General features: G+C 44.4%; 1 protein-coding gene across 2 annotated transcripts in view; it reads left to right on the top strand.

Annotated features, from left to right (window-relative positions):
• Window positions 1-2,380: 2,380 nt before the first annotated feature.
• CNOT10 (CCR4-NOT transcription complex subunit 10) overlaps window positions 2,381-14,774 on the top strand; it is a 52,578-nt gene continuing 40,184 nt past the window's right edge. Inside the window, exons 1-8 of one of the 2 annotated variants that reach the window (XM_066585742.1) lie at window positions 2,381-2,445; window positions 3,124-3,226; window positions 5,082-5,176; window positions 6,165-6,326; window positions 7,567-7,717; window positions 9,786-9,934; window positions 10,051-10,140; window positions 10,644-10,727. In XM_066585742.1, coding sequence (XP_066441839.1) covers window positions 3,205-3,226; window positions 5,082-5,176; window positions 6,165-6,326; window positions 7,567-7,717; window positions 9,786-9,934; window positions 10,051-10,140; window positions 10,644-10,727 — 753 coding nt within the window. In that variant the 5' untranslated portion in view covers window positions 2,381-2,445; window positions 3,124-3,204. Of the gene's footprint in view, window positions 2,542-3,123; window positions 3,227-5,081; window positions 5,177-6,164; window positions 6,327-7,566; window positions 7,718-9,785; window positions 9,935-10,050; window positions 10,141-10,643; window positions 10,728-14,774 lie in introns of both variants that reach the window. The other variant, XM_066585743.1, reaches the window with a different exon arrangement.

The following is a 14,774-nucleotide window of genomic DNA, read 5'->3' as shown; positions in this document are numbered from 1 at the left end:
ACCTGAGGGGTTAATAGGCATTACGCCTCTATTTAAGCTGGGTTAATAGGCATTACTTCGCCTACTTCTGTGTCTTGTAGATCTCCTTCAGCCTGCCTCTGTAGGCTTCTTGCATATTGTTCCGTGTGCACGTTTGTTTTCTGTCAATTTCCTTCCCTGTTTTATGGTTTGCTCCTGTCCTTTCCTGCATCTGCATGCACGTCTGTCTGCTGCTAGTCCCTGTGTTCGGTACCCCATCAGGGATAGTCAGGCCCCAGGTTCCAGCGCAGGGCCGTCCTTCTCAGGGTGATCGCCTTGCTTGTAGGTAGGGGTCTTCCCATTTCCTTTGCAGCCCAGGCTTGATAGATTGTCTGTCAGATTGTGATATGATGTAATGCTATAGTACTATATATATATACACACTTAAGTATTACATCATACTGCAGGAGTGATCAAATCAGCGCAAGTTCATTTCCCCTATAGGGACTAAACAAAAATGTAAAAATCAGTTTTAAAAAACTGTATTAATTATTTTAAAAAAAAGGTAATGTTAAAACTAAAAAAAGTTTGCCAAATAATAAAAAAAATTCTAAAAACATTCGGCATTGCTGCGTGCATAAAAGGCTGATCTATCAAAGTAACACATTATTTACCCCGCACGGTGAAGGATGGCAGAAAAAAAAATACACAACTACAGAATTGTGCTTTTTTTGGTCAGCTGTCTCCAAGAAAAAATGTAATAAAAAGCGATCAAAAAAAGTCGCATGTACTCCAAAATGATACCAGTAGAAAACTACAGGACGTCCCGCAAAAAACGAGCCCTCACACAACTATATCGGGAGAAAAAAAATGATGGCGGCAGAAAATAATATATATATATATATATTTTTAAGTAATACAGCAAAAAAATATATATATATATTTGGTATCTTCACAATCGTACTGACCCGTAGAATAACGTTTTTTTCATTACACTCCACTTAGAATTTAAAGGGGTTGTCTTGCGAAATCAAGTGGGGTTATACACTTCTGTATGGCCATATTAATGCACTTTGTAATGTACATCGTGCATTAAATATGAGCCATACAGAAGTTATTCACTTACCTGTTCCGTTGCTAGCGTCCCCGTCTCCATGGTTCCGTCTAATTTCACTTTCTTCTGGCGTTTTTAGACGCGCTTGCGCTGTGCGGTCTTCTTCCTGGTGAATGGGGCCGCTCGTGCCGGAGAGCTGGTCATCGTAGCTCCGCCCCGTCACGTGTGCCGATTCCAGCCAATCAGGAGGCTGGAATCGGCAATAAACCGCACAGAGCCCACGGTGCACCATGGGAGAAGACCCGCGGTGCAACGTGGGTGAAGATCCCGGCGGCCATCTTGGAGAAGGAAGAAGTAGGAAGAAGGAAGAAGTCGTGGAGCGGGGATTCGGGTAAGTAATATGTTTGTTTTTTTTTTTAACACATCCATTGGGGTTGTCCTGCGCCGAACGGGGGGCCTATGGAAAAAAAAAACCCGTTTCGGCGCGAGACAACCCCTTTAAAAGAAGTTTTTCAATATATTATATGATACATTAAATAGAACCGTCGAAAAATACAAGTCATCACGCAAAAAACAACCCTCAGACAGCTACGTGAGTGGATAAATAGAAGTGGGGAGGAAAAAACAAAAAATGGGGGGGGGGGGGGAGTATCATATCCTTTATGGGTATGGCCCGATGCACACGGGCAGATTTGCATTGCAGAATCCGGGGCGGGGGTCCGCTTACAGATTCCGCAGCACATACTAACCATAACATGCTATAGAAAAGCGCTTTTCCATGTCCACAAGCAGAAGTCAATGGCGATTTTCCGCTAGCGGAGGGAAAATAGCTGCATGCTCCATTTTGGCGCGGATGTTGCGTCATCTGTACTACGCCCGACACATCCGCATTACAGACGAAGAGCACTGCGGACAGGTAAGCAGGGGTCCGCAGGGATCACCGACCGGCACGGGGTCAGAGTCCGCTGTGGGATTCGCCCCCGCAGTGTGCATGCAGCCTTAGGGTAACGGAAACTACAACACAGACACTATTTTTAGGCTTGAATGTCTCATAAGGCAGAAATACGGTTCCACAATAGTCATACAGCAGGAGGCCGCAGTAACTGGTCAATGAGGAGACGTGGAGCAGATGTCCTAAGAACCCCTCCAATGCAGGCTTTCGTTTTCCTCCATATTAGTCTGTCTTTATAATTTCTCCACTGTATGTGTTTTGATGATTATCTCCTGATATACTCAGTTTCACGTAGAAAAGCAGCCGCCATGATTGTGTAGACCTTCCTGGCTACAGTAAGATGGCGGCGGCGCGCTCTATCCGTCCCGCGCGCGGAAGTGACGTACGAGCGCCGGAAACATTGAATTTCGAGGTGAGCTAAGGAGAGAAGTGCGCATGCGCGGAGTCCCAGCTGTGGAGCTGCTCGGCGGGGTGTCTGCTGGTAGGGTGTGGGGTGCCGGGAGGTGGACGTGTTGTTGTGTCCGGGAGAGAGGGGAGCCGAGGCGGCTGAGCAGCGCTGTGTTAGTACAGCTGTGCGGTGGGTGACAGCAGCTTCCTGTACGGCCGGTTGGTGGGAGACAGGAGTCAGAGAAGTGCGGGTGGTTGGAGGACGTTGTGTGGTCAGTAGCAGCAGTCACCATGTGTGTCTGTAGACTCTGCTGCTGGCGCTTGTACTGGTCGTATCGCGTGAGCCCCCATGCGCGCCAGCATTTCTTGTGACCGCTGATGTCAGGTGACCTCTGTAACCAATCACGCTGACATTGGCATTCACATCCTGAGCGCCGCCTTGTGCCATCTGCGACAGGTCTCGGCATTTGTTGTGACCGCTGATGTCATCAGGAGTCAGATGCAGCCAATCGGGCTGGCATTCTCCTGGCATCGGCATTCACAACCTGAGCACCATGATGCCAGGAGTTCAGAAACATGACACTGCAGCCTCTGATGTCAGCTGTTGCAACCAACACTGGGACCACAGCGGGAGTACACGGCGGTGGTGGAGGGTTAAGTAATGCTCCGCTTATTACCCTACAGTCAGTCCTAGTGAAGGGACGCCCCCTGACCAGACCCCCCTGTAAGCGCAGCGCTCTGACAGTTCCTAATGTTTCCCTTCAATTTCCAGGAAAGAAAACTACAAATTCTACGCTGAGCAGAAGTGGGAGCCGGCGTCACGTACAACCCGGAGATCTGGGATCGGTGGACAATGGCTGCTGATAAAGCGGGAGGTATGTTGGCGCACCTGTACAAGAGGCTGGCCTGGAGTCCGGAGCTTTTCCTCTCCTGCCATAATACAGTGGTGTCACTGACGGCGCTCCGCACTCGGGAGCCATGGTATCTGACGGGTGACTACCGGCACCTACCTCGGTTCTTGGTGAAGGCAATAAAACATTTGTGCTCACCCTCTCTTGCTATGCACTCGATCCTTATATTCCGGCTGTTAGTCCAACCTCATCGGTGAGTTGTGTAGTCCCCTACGACATTCACGTGAGAAGCTCAGCAAAAAAGAGGCTCGTCTACGGTGATCAAGGTCGGACGCTGACCGAAACGCGTTCGTGGTTTTATTAATGCTGTGACACTATTGATAAAGGCAAAGTTTTTCCATATCTCCAAAGACGAACCTTTTTTTTTGCTGACCTTCTCTTGGTTCTTGGTGTCGTCACGGACGATGTTGAGTGGCCACCGCCGACCTCCAAAGCACTGCTGAGTGTGACGCACCATGGTGACGGTGCAGTGCGTCGTGCCCACGTCGGCTGCAGCGATTTCACACTCTGAATGTTGTTCTTCAGCGCGGCGGCGGTGCGTGGTTTATTGGCAAACACTTTACCTTTATATGCCTCCTCCGGAAGACGTCAGCTGGTGTAATCATGGCGGTGGAGTCTGAGCCAGAGCCCTATTGTGGTGGCGTCAGTAAAAATCTACCTATTCCATTGGATAGCGCCGATCGCAATGCCGGGGGGGACTGCCCGCAGCCCAGGATGACAGCTCCATGCTGTTGGCTACCTGCGGGCACCGACAGCATGGAGCTGTCACGTCCATAGCCCACGGGGCTTTATTCTCTGAGGACGTAAAAACATGCGTCCTACAGAGAATAAAGCTCACTTGGGCAGGACGTAAAAAGGCTATGGGCTGGTCGTTAAGGAGTTAAGAAATGAGTCCTATATGAAGGAGTCGATGTCTGGGAAGATTGAGTCGGCGGTTCGCCTTACCGACTCGCAGCCTTGAGTATAAGGTCCAGTGATCTCCAGGACCACAGACCCTTTTGATATGGTCCTGTCCCCAAACAGACAATGAATGTCCCCTACGCTCTAGTTGGGATTTGCCCCTGTCTTGTTTGAAGTAACCATTCTACAGCTCCTCATCATCCAGCTTCTTCTCCCCCCCCCCCCCCCCGGTCAGTCTTCTTACTGCATCTTCTGGTGCCTGCAGTCCCCCGGGTCACGTCCCCTCCAGCCGGCCAGATCCTCTTCTTTTTTTAGTTTTCTAGTTTGCTAGTCGTGAAGTGGCTGTCTTGGCGGGTACAGTGCAACCTCAGAACTTGACGCTGTCATTCCATGAACGAACCAGTCACCCAGTACATGCATCCCGGAAAAATACCCTTTTCTGCAGAATACTCTGAGGAAGCCATACTCTAAGCAGTGAGATCCTCACAAACGAAACAAGAGCCTCATTTGGTTAAATTGTTGAGCAGTAAGCCTGTTCCTGCTGCCTATAACAACCAATCAAAGTTTAGCTATCGTTTCTGAAACCTGGTAAAATCTAAGCTGAGCTCTGATTGGTTGCCGAAAATACAAAGACAAATACTTTTTCCACAAAGGAACAATTCCTTAAAGGGCTTGTCCCGTGAAAGAAAGTAAAATTGTATTTCTTCTTACGGTAGTCTGACACATGGATTTGCTTTTTTATATTAGATTTGTTGGGTCCTACTTGGTACAGTATACAAGGGGTGGACAAAAATATGGAAACTTCAAACACCAAAGCTGTAGTCTGTGTCTTTTTCATCACAATCCTATGCAATGATCGTCTGTTTCTGTCACTTATCGTTCCAGTAGTTGTAACCTGTTTGTTTCTAATCTCCTTTAGAACAGGGCACAGAAAAGAATGAGGGTTCTGCCAACTGCTCCGGTATCTCCGATCAAGAAAAGGAGCTGTCCAGGGGTTCCTACCAGGCATTCATGGTAATTGTTTGTGTATTTTAATCTATAATCCAGTTTAATGCAAGCTGCTGCTATTGGTGGCTTTAGCGTCTGGGCTGGATAACGGCTGTCTGCTGAAGGGTGGCGTGCAAAAAGTTGGTCAACTTTTGTGCATGGGATACTTTTGCAGAAGCTGTAAAAATTTTGGTCAACCATGTCCTATACATTGTTAGAACTTCCAGCACTCTACCGAGGCAATGTGCAACCAGTAATCCGTGTGGGTAGAAAATACTTATCTAGTTTGTCAAGTTCAAATTTTCTCTTGCACATCAAAGAACATTTATTATACTTTTTTTTTATCTTATGCTTCAAATGTGTCATATTGCTACCTGGTGCCTTTCTGTTCTGTAGAGAGAATGAAGTTTCCTCGAAAATATTAGAAAGGAATTTGTTGTATGATTAAGCTGTATTTCAATGTTTACAAAAGACTAAGGCCGGTCTCACATGACCTGATTTGACTTGCAAATTCCACGAGCGTATAACTCGCAGGCAATCAAATGCATTGACTTGTGCAGTTTCGATCACATTAGCTTGTTGGAATTGCGTAATCCGCGAGCGGAAAATAAAACGCAGCATATTTTATTTTACCACGGATATACCAAACATAGAGACCATTGCTCTCTATGGTCGCTAGCTATATATATATATATATATATATATATATATATATATATATAATTATACACCTGCAGCCTATATGCAATTGCATTGCATATGTGGTGCGGGTATCTGAATTATTGACAAGCGACAGTGTAAAAATATTTAAAAAAAACAGGTGTACCCCACATGATCTCCTACGTGAGTATGTCGTCATGCGAAGTGCAATTTTGCGGCCGTACGCAGGGTCACGTCCAGGCTTACAGCTGTAATCTGCTGCAGGAGACCCGACCGTATAGCTTAATATGTAATCTATATGTATAATTATTGCTTTTTTTTATCTTTTACAATGCAGTCGTTTTGTGTATTCTAGGCAGGAAACTATGAAAGTTGTCTTCAGCATCTTGGCGAGCTGAAAGAAGTTAACAAAGATGACTACAAAATAATGCTGAATATGGCCGTTACTGAGTTTTATAAAAGTGACCAGTATACAATAGACAACTTAAAGCAGACACTGAATCAGCTTAGAAATGAGGTAAGCAGGAAATGCCTGTTCCTTACTTTGTACAATAAGACTTGTACAAATATATATATATATATAATATATAGATGATTTCTGCATTTTTTTGATGTTGTAGATTGAATAAGCATTAGCCACTGACGTCTTTAATCCTGTAAACATTAGAAAGGACCTGTAACTGGATGAAGTCAGCAGGACTGGTTGCATGGCTCTGCAGCACCCACTGGCTCTGCCCCTATACTCTCCTCGCTTCACCCAGGTGGGCTCGTTTTATCTCCAGCTTCTGGCACTTGGCTGACAGTCTGTCACCCATTGACAGTGAATGGTGAGGATTGCCCCTATTAGTGCCAGCTGGATCTAAGAAGAGCTCGTCTGGGTGAAGGGAAGAGGAAAAAAAAGAGAATGGATTCAATGGGGCCATGAGCCGTAGAGCCATGCAGCTAGCCCCTCTGACATGATCAAGTGACAGATCCTTTTTAAAGAGGGCCTTTCAGGACGTGTCTGATAGTAAATAACTGAATTGCGCACAAATTCTGAAGCAGCTCTTTTCTTAGTATTCTGCATTGTGCCGTTCCTTTGTTATACTTCTTGAAATGTATGGATAGGTTATGCTACCATTCCCCTTGTTGGTTTGGGGAGTTAGATTGGGAGTGACACAATACAGAATTGTATGAAAAGATGCTCCAGTGTTGTTTAAAAACATGTTAAAATAACTTCCTTCGGGCCTCTCTCTGACATGGGTTATTTTCAGCGCAGCGCTGAACACTGTCAAACGCTACCATTGATTTCAATGGGGCTTCTCAGACATACGCTAAAACGCTATGTTTTTAATGCTACGTTTTCAAGCGCTGTCTGTTCTATTTTCATGCATTTCTGCGTTTTAAAGCACGGTGCTTTGTCCATTGAAATGAATGGGGTGCGGTTTCGGCGCTGCTGAAAACTCTGTAGGTGTGGTTACCGTGTTTTTTTCCAGTCCTGGCATTATCAGTTTGCCTCGTTGCGTTTATAACTGTGCTGAAAATGCAGCAAAAAATACATGTAAACGCAGTGTTAAACGCGTGAGTAGCTTAACTGAAACTTGGGTGATACAAAGGTGTTGGGAAATGCACTGAGCTTTTTTTTGCGGCAGCTGCAACCAGGAATCTCATATAATTGGCTCAGCATGCTTGACATAAAACAAGCAATTTTTGCCTAAAGAGGGATATTTTAATATTCTTGACTAGATGATGTAATCTCTATAAACTTTGCCATGTAGGTCCATTCGGCTGTAGATGAGATGGACAGCTTAGATGATGTGGAAAACAGCATGCTCTATTACAACCAAGCCATCATCCTGTATTACCTGCGGCAACACATGGAGGCCATTGCCATCGGAGAAAAGCTTTATCAGTTCATTGAGCCCTTTGGTGAGTTCATGGAGCCTCCCGGTTGATAATGAACATGAAAGTCTATGTAGATTTGCATCTTTTTCTTGTTGCTTTGTCTGCATCCCTGTCATGGTGGCTTTATAAATAAAGTGTTGTGTTCAAACCTCCCATGTTTTTTAAGTATGAATGGTGGGAAAATGAAACTACGGAAAACTTGTAAGAACTCAAATATTTTTGGCACACGCCAATAGCCTTCTACACATGCCTCGTTCGTAGCACAGCAATATATAGTCTGTGCTCACTTTCTTGCCACCTTCCCTCCAACATGTCCACTGTTACAGTAGCAATCGTATCATGCCTGCGGCCTCGTAAATCTGGGAGATCCTTCACTATAGTCGCAAATGCACAATTTTTTTGCGTAACTCCAGAGGAAGAATACAGCAGTGTAATCTAGTAAATGGGAGCGGCGGCTAAAAATGTTTCTTGCGTCCAGCACTGCGATCTGGAAAGAAGTTATCGAGGGAACTCTGAATATCCATACTGCAATGTTAGGGAGCCCCATCTTGGTGGAAGAGGTTACAGATTGGATACTTGGGGATACAGGAACTGTTTGACGGGATTATCTGTATACCTTGACATGTTCAATCGTTACACCACACCAGACATTCAGTCTTGGGCTATCTCAGACATGTTCTCTGTAGACATGAGGATTTTCAGTTCCCCATATCTGCACATTGTCAATGGACACATCCTGACAGTTGGCCTGGTCTGAGGACAAGAGGTTTCCAAGAAAGTGACTGTCGGCGCTGTAGATGCGATCGAGTATTTTGGTAGCAAATTCCTGTCTATGCGGCTTATAGTCTGGCTTCAGCTGTTGGACAATCTGCACTTAATAAGGTTGCGTATGAAGCTGCGTATTGGTGATATGTTGACTTGCCCTCATGCTTGGTGAATTGAGTTCCCCAGACTTTTCTGAAATCCCATTTGAATTTCTTCCTGTTTCTTCCTGTTTCTCACTTCGAGCTCAGCCCCCCCCCCCCCCTCCTTCCCGACTGTTTTAGAGCACTTCTAGTTGTGAGACACTTCTGGAGCCATGCCTTGCTTTCCATCAGGCGCATCTCCTCTATATGCTTGGCGGTAATTTCCTTGCACTGAAATTATTGATTTTGTTTCGGCGTACCACGTATGCATGTTGCTGCAGTCTCGCTGTTATGCGCCATGCGCCCGTGCCAGTGAGAGCTTCAAAATGAGGCAAAAAGCCTCATTTATCAAAATTACTTAGCAATAAAACTGTCAGCCGCAGCACAGCTTCTCCTTATACTACTCTGGTAAAATGAAGCTGTGATTGGTTGCCATGGGCAACAAAGACAGTTTTGCTATTAGACAAGTTTCAGCGGGGCCCAAAATTCTTTGTAATTAGCAATGGGTGAAAGGAAAGCACTCATTTTATCATATTGATTTGAAATGTGGGAGATTTGAATGGAACACCCCCATACATTGGTGCCTGTTTTCTGCATTATTTATCTTATATAGTTTTGAGTTCTTTTTCTCCCCCTTCCAAAATAGAATTGAATAAGAGGATGTTAAGAGGAATTGCTGAGATGTTTTTTTTTATTTTTTTTGTGTATTTTCTGTTGAGTGATCTTTTTGAAGGCACAGTGATGAAGGTTAAAGGGTTTGTGCCAAGTGTGCAACCCCTGTACATATGCCCTATGATGGGCATAAGAATGTAATAGTGCGGGGTCCTCCAGCTATAACCTAGAACAGAGAGCCATAACCGTGGCTCCAGTTCTGGCACATCTGATGCTGTCCTGCTATTACAGGATGGTCATTTGTGTATGTGGCCATTCAATACTCCATTTCCATTGCGGGAAAAATGCTTAATTGGGCATGGCCCACCCCGGCAAAACCAGCTGTTTGCCAGGAGTGCCGAGGGTGGGACCTCATGCCCTGCACTCTGAAAGGGTTGTGCATGTTGGTCCAACCCATTTTTAATACAAGCTCATGTATGAAACTTCACCTTGTAACTTATTTCATAGTCTCCTTGCTTATCTGCTGATCGTTTTTTTTTTTCTCTTGTGTTTTTTTTTTCTCTTGTGTTTTTCAGAGGAGAAGTTTGCCCGTGCCGTGTGCTTCTTACTGGTTGATCTGTACCTTCTCACCAACCAGACTGAGAAAGCCTTACACCTTCTGGTGGTATTGGAGAAAATGATCTTGCAGGGCAACAACAATAATAAAAATGGTAAAAATAATGAGGTAAGTCCCTAAAAATATTTAGCTGCTGAGTAAACTCAGGAAAAGAAGAGACAAGTCGAACGGATATACAATTGTAGAGGAATTTTCTTACACTTGTGTATTTTTCTTATTTACAGACAAACCATAACAGCAACAACAAAGAATCCATCACTACAAAGACTGAAGGGGGCGTCCAGCTGGAGGTTGCCAAGTCCAAAATTCATCAGGTAAAATTATCTAAAAAAAGTAACATTAGGAATTAAAATCTAGAAAGATGTGAATTCCAGAATATAATCTGCCTCCAACCCACATAATGTAAACTGCGGCTTTAAATGTCATGATGGCGTGGACATTAAGGATGAGCGAGTATACTCGCTAAGGCACTACTCGCTCGAGTAATGTGCCTTAGACGAGTATCTCCCCGCTCGTCCTTAAAGATTCGGGGGCCGGCGCAGGGCGGGGAGCCGCGGGGGAGAGCAGGGAGGAACGGAGGGGAGATCTCCCTCTCTCCCGCCCGCTCTCCCCTGCTCCCCGCCGCGACTCACCTGTCAGCCGCAGCGGTCCCCGAATCTTCAGGGACGAGCGGGGAGATACTCGGCTAAGGCACATTACTCGAGCGAGTAGTGCCTTAGCCAGTATACTCGCTCATCCTTAGTGTACATCCATAAAGAATTAGACAATAAAGTTCAGTCATTACTTTGGAGTTGATCTTCTCTGTTGTGACTTTCAGTACAAAGTAAGGGCGTACATCCAAATGAAGTCGTTGAAGGCTTGCAAAAGGGAGATCAAGTCTGTTATGAATACAGCTGGAAATGTAAGTATACTCCGTGCTGAACGCTCCAGTCTATTGGCAGTAAAATGACCAAAATCATGATCAGTAATGAATTCTATTATGTTCATATTTTTGTTAGTGTACGTTCACACACTGTAACTGTCTTGGCCTAAAACCTCGTCGCCTCTTGGTAAAATAGGCGGCGTGCTTTCTGCTGCTGTGAGTGGCGTCACTATAAAGTGTACCTTCAGTTTGGAGCTGCCATACATAGTTTCCTAATGATTTACTACTACTGAAGTTGGTCAAGCACGCCATTTATTATAAAGGTCCTGCTTTTGATCAAAATATATTCCTTGTTTAAGTTAGCTAACCCGATAAATTACTAGCGGCACGCTTAAGAGCAAAAGAAAAAATCAATTCTGTCCACTCCATCAGAACAAACAAGGGGACATGCACCTCAAATCCAGATAAAATAGCACATACATTCCTAGATTTCTACAATAAGCTATACAAATACAAGCCTCAAAGAACCCCTTCGGCCCCCCAGGACTTTCTAAGAAATATACAACTGCCAAGACTCGCAGAACATCAAAACGAAAACTTAGGCCAACACATCTCAATGGAGGAAGTAGAAGAAACTATCAAACTCCTAAAGCCAGGAAAAGCACCAGGCCCAGATGGACTAACAGCTCTGTACTACAAAAAAATTTAGCACACTCCTTACACCACTCCTAACACGCTTCTATAATAACATCTTATTAGGCAAACCGATCCCTGACGAATTTCTAAAAGCACACATAACGTTAACCCCCAAACCAAATAAAGATCACACCTCCCCCAAAAATTACAGACCAATCTCCCTTCTGAATATAGATTATAAGATCCTGACCAGCATCCTAGCAAAACGGCTAAACAATTACCTTCCGTCCCTGACACACAAGGATCAAGTAGGTTTCATCCCTTCCCGACAAGCCCCAGACAACATTAGGAAAGTCCTAAATCTCATACACACCGCCAACTCGCACAAAACTCCATTGCTAACCCTGGCCCTAGATATTGAGAAGGCCTTTGACAGCCTCTCGTGGGAATACCTTTTTCAAGTACTAGGTAAAGTAGGCATCCACGGTAACTTCATCACAGCCCTGCGTACACTATACTCGACCCCCTCAGCAGAGCTAAAACTCCCAACATCGATAGAAAACAAAATATCCGTACAAAGAGGAACCCGGCAGGGCTGCCCCCTGTCCCCAGCGCTATTCGCCCTGGCGATGGAGCCCCTCGCTCAACTCATTAGAAATAACCCGAACATATCAGGCCTATCAGTAAAAAATAGAGAATACAAGGTCAGCCTTTTCGCGGATGATATCCTCCTCACCATAACGAAACCACTCACCTCTTTAACCAATCTAATAAAAACCCTGGACACTCTTGCGGAGGTATCTGGATTGGTAGTTAATATGGAAAAAACAGAAGCCCTTTTTCACAATATACCTGCCCACGCCCAGAAATTGATAGAATTAAATTTTGGATTCAAAGCTTGCCCACACTACATCACATACCTAGGCATCAAACTCACCCACAACTTAGACAATCTATACAAATGGAACTACCCACCTCTATTCGCCTCATTAAAAGCTGAACTGAAAAACTGGACACAGCACGCCATCTCTTGGATAGGACGCATCAACTCAATAAAAATGAACATTCTACCCTGCCTACTTTATCCATTCAGATGCCTCCCGATAGAAATCCCCGCAAGAGACCTTCAGGAGATGCAAAACTCCATCTTCCATTTCATCTGGAAAAACAAAAAACCCAGAATAAAGCAAAAAATAATGCATTACCACAAGAGACTTGGAGGCCTATCCGTACCCAATTTAAAAAAAATACTATATAGCGGCTCAACTAGCACAAATTCCAGCCATATCCGCAGGGAACAAAAGGCCTCTATGGGTAGATATAGAAACCGCCCTCCTGGCCCCAGTAACACTAAAGAATATGTTCTGGGACAGAAAATGGAAAGCCACCAATATATGTCAGCTGGCCCCACTAACTCATCACCAATTGCTAATATGGAGAAGAAATAGATTTAAGTACGCCCTGATTTCAAAAACTTCCCCGCTACTACCAATCATCCCTAATCAAGCCCTTCCTTTAAGCTTACGAGAAGAAAACTACCAATGGTGGAAAACCAACCACCTCACGTCAATCCACCGGTTTATGTCCTGGGGTAAGCTTCTCTCCCCTCAACAACTGACTGAAAAACATAAAATCCCAGACCACCTTTGGCTTGAACTGAAACAAATCTATAGTTTCCTTCGCTCCCTAATAGATCCCACAGATCCCCCACTGGTCCCTACGCCATTCGAAGGAACATGTTTATGGGCCCCACTCCAACCAGGCATAATATCGCAACTATACTCTAACATGAACAAGCCCATTAGGGAAACAAAACTACCCTACATGCTACGGTGGGAAACAGATCTTGGCATCTCCCTGTCACTACCACGTTGGCATCACTGCTGCACTTCTATCACAAAAGGTAGTCACCAAGTAACCCTTGCAGAATCGTCAATTAAAATCCTACACAGATCATATATAGTACCTATAATAAAACATAAATATTCCCCTTCGACCTCCCCGAATTGCTTTAGGGGATGTAACAGCCCGGGCATGATAACCCACATCTGGTGGACCGAGTGGCCAGGCTATGGAAAGAAGTATCCAAACTTGTTTCAGGGGTTCTGGACAAGGTGTTCCGCCCGGTGGCATCTGTCTGTCTACTAGCTGACAAGCCTTTAGGCTATAGCAACCAACAACATAAACTCTCTCAACAGATATGTATGGCAACGAGAATCTATATTGCATCCCAATGGATGAAATCCACTCTCTCTCTGGAACCGATAACCGCTAGGGTATCAAGAATGATGCTCTACGAGAAATTAACAGCCATGAGAGAAGATAACATGGAACTATTTTTAAAGACCTGGAGACCCTGGGCGGAATACCTGGAAATTCCAGGCCTGGCCAGACCACTTAGTGCATAAAAGGAAGAAAAGCAAGAAAGGAATAACCCCACAGCCTAAGGACAAAGGTAACCTTAAAAAAAAAACTAAACAAAAAAAAACAACTCCACAGAGAACAAATGCCCTGGCAAAAAAACTCAGGAAGAGAGGCCGACCAATCTCAAGAACAGGGATACGTACTTAAGTAAAAGGTTAAAGACATACTGCAACATAAGGTATAATAAGCGAGAGGGGGAAGGGATGGAGGGGGGGGGAGAGACAACTCACAAACAAAACAAATTCACAAACACGATCAGCCAGTGTGGGCTCACAAATGTTCATTTTGTTTAACAAATGTTATGTCATTTTCAAATACATGTAAACTTGCTATGTACCCGAGAACTCACAATTATTCTCAAAAAAAAAAAAAGTTTTACATTTTGATCACAAACTTGTTATATAAGACCCCCTGCGTGGGGATATTTCAGAATATATCTTACTGTTAAAATTGAAAACCTAATAAAATACTTTGAGACAAAAAAATATATTCCTTGAAGGCTGGCTTCAAAGTTGAGTGCTGCTTACATTTCATTGTTTACCAAGCATAGCTATGCATGTTTCTGTAGCTTCGACCGACTGGTAATATAGCTCATTGCTATTCACTTAAATGGGACTGAGCTGCAGTACCTACGCACAGCCACTACAAAGTTTATGGAGCTATACCTGGTGAACAAAAAAGGGGTCACAGAGTTTGAGATTAATATTGGTTGGCAAGGAGTGCTGCTGACACAAAGTAACTTTGGGGGTCACAGAGTTTATCTATGCAGCACAGCCCCTTCAGTCAGCTGATTATATGCGGTTCCTGGGAGTTAGTCTCACCAATCTGGTAGTCTTAGCTTAACCTACGAACAAGACATCCATATCAAAGTCCTGAAAAAAACAAAAAAACTTTAAATTACTGAATGGGAGTAGTAAGGAAACACATTCTGATTGTGCAGAGGACTCGGGGCATGGCATCTGATATACATGATTGTATATACGCCAATGTATTTAACACTCCCATAGGTAGGTATATCAGCTTTTA

The sequence above is a fragment of the Eleutherodactylus coqui genome, chromosome 12, assembly GCF_035609145.1.
Source record: "Eleutherodactylus coqui strain aEleCoq1 chromosome 12, aEleCoq1.hap1, whole genome shotgun sequence".
Classification (NCBI taxonomy): domain Eukaryota; kingdom Metazoa; phylum Chordata; class Amphibia; order Anura; family Eleutherodactylidae; genus Eleutherodactylus; species Eleutherodactylus coqui.
Note: the sequence above shows the minus strand (reverse complement) of the source record. Positions and strands in the feature narration are given on the sequence as shown.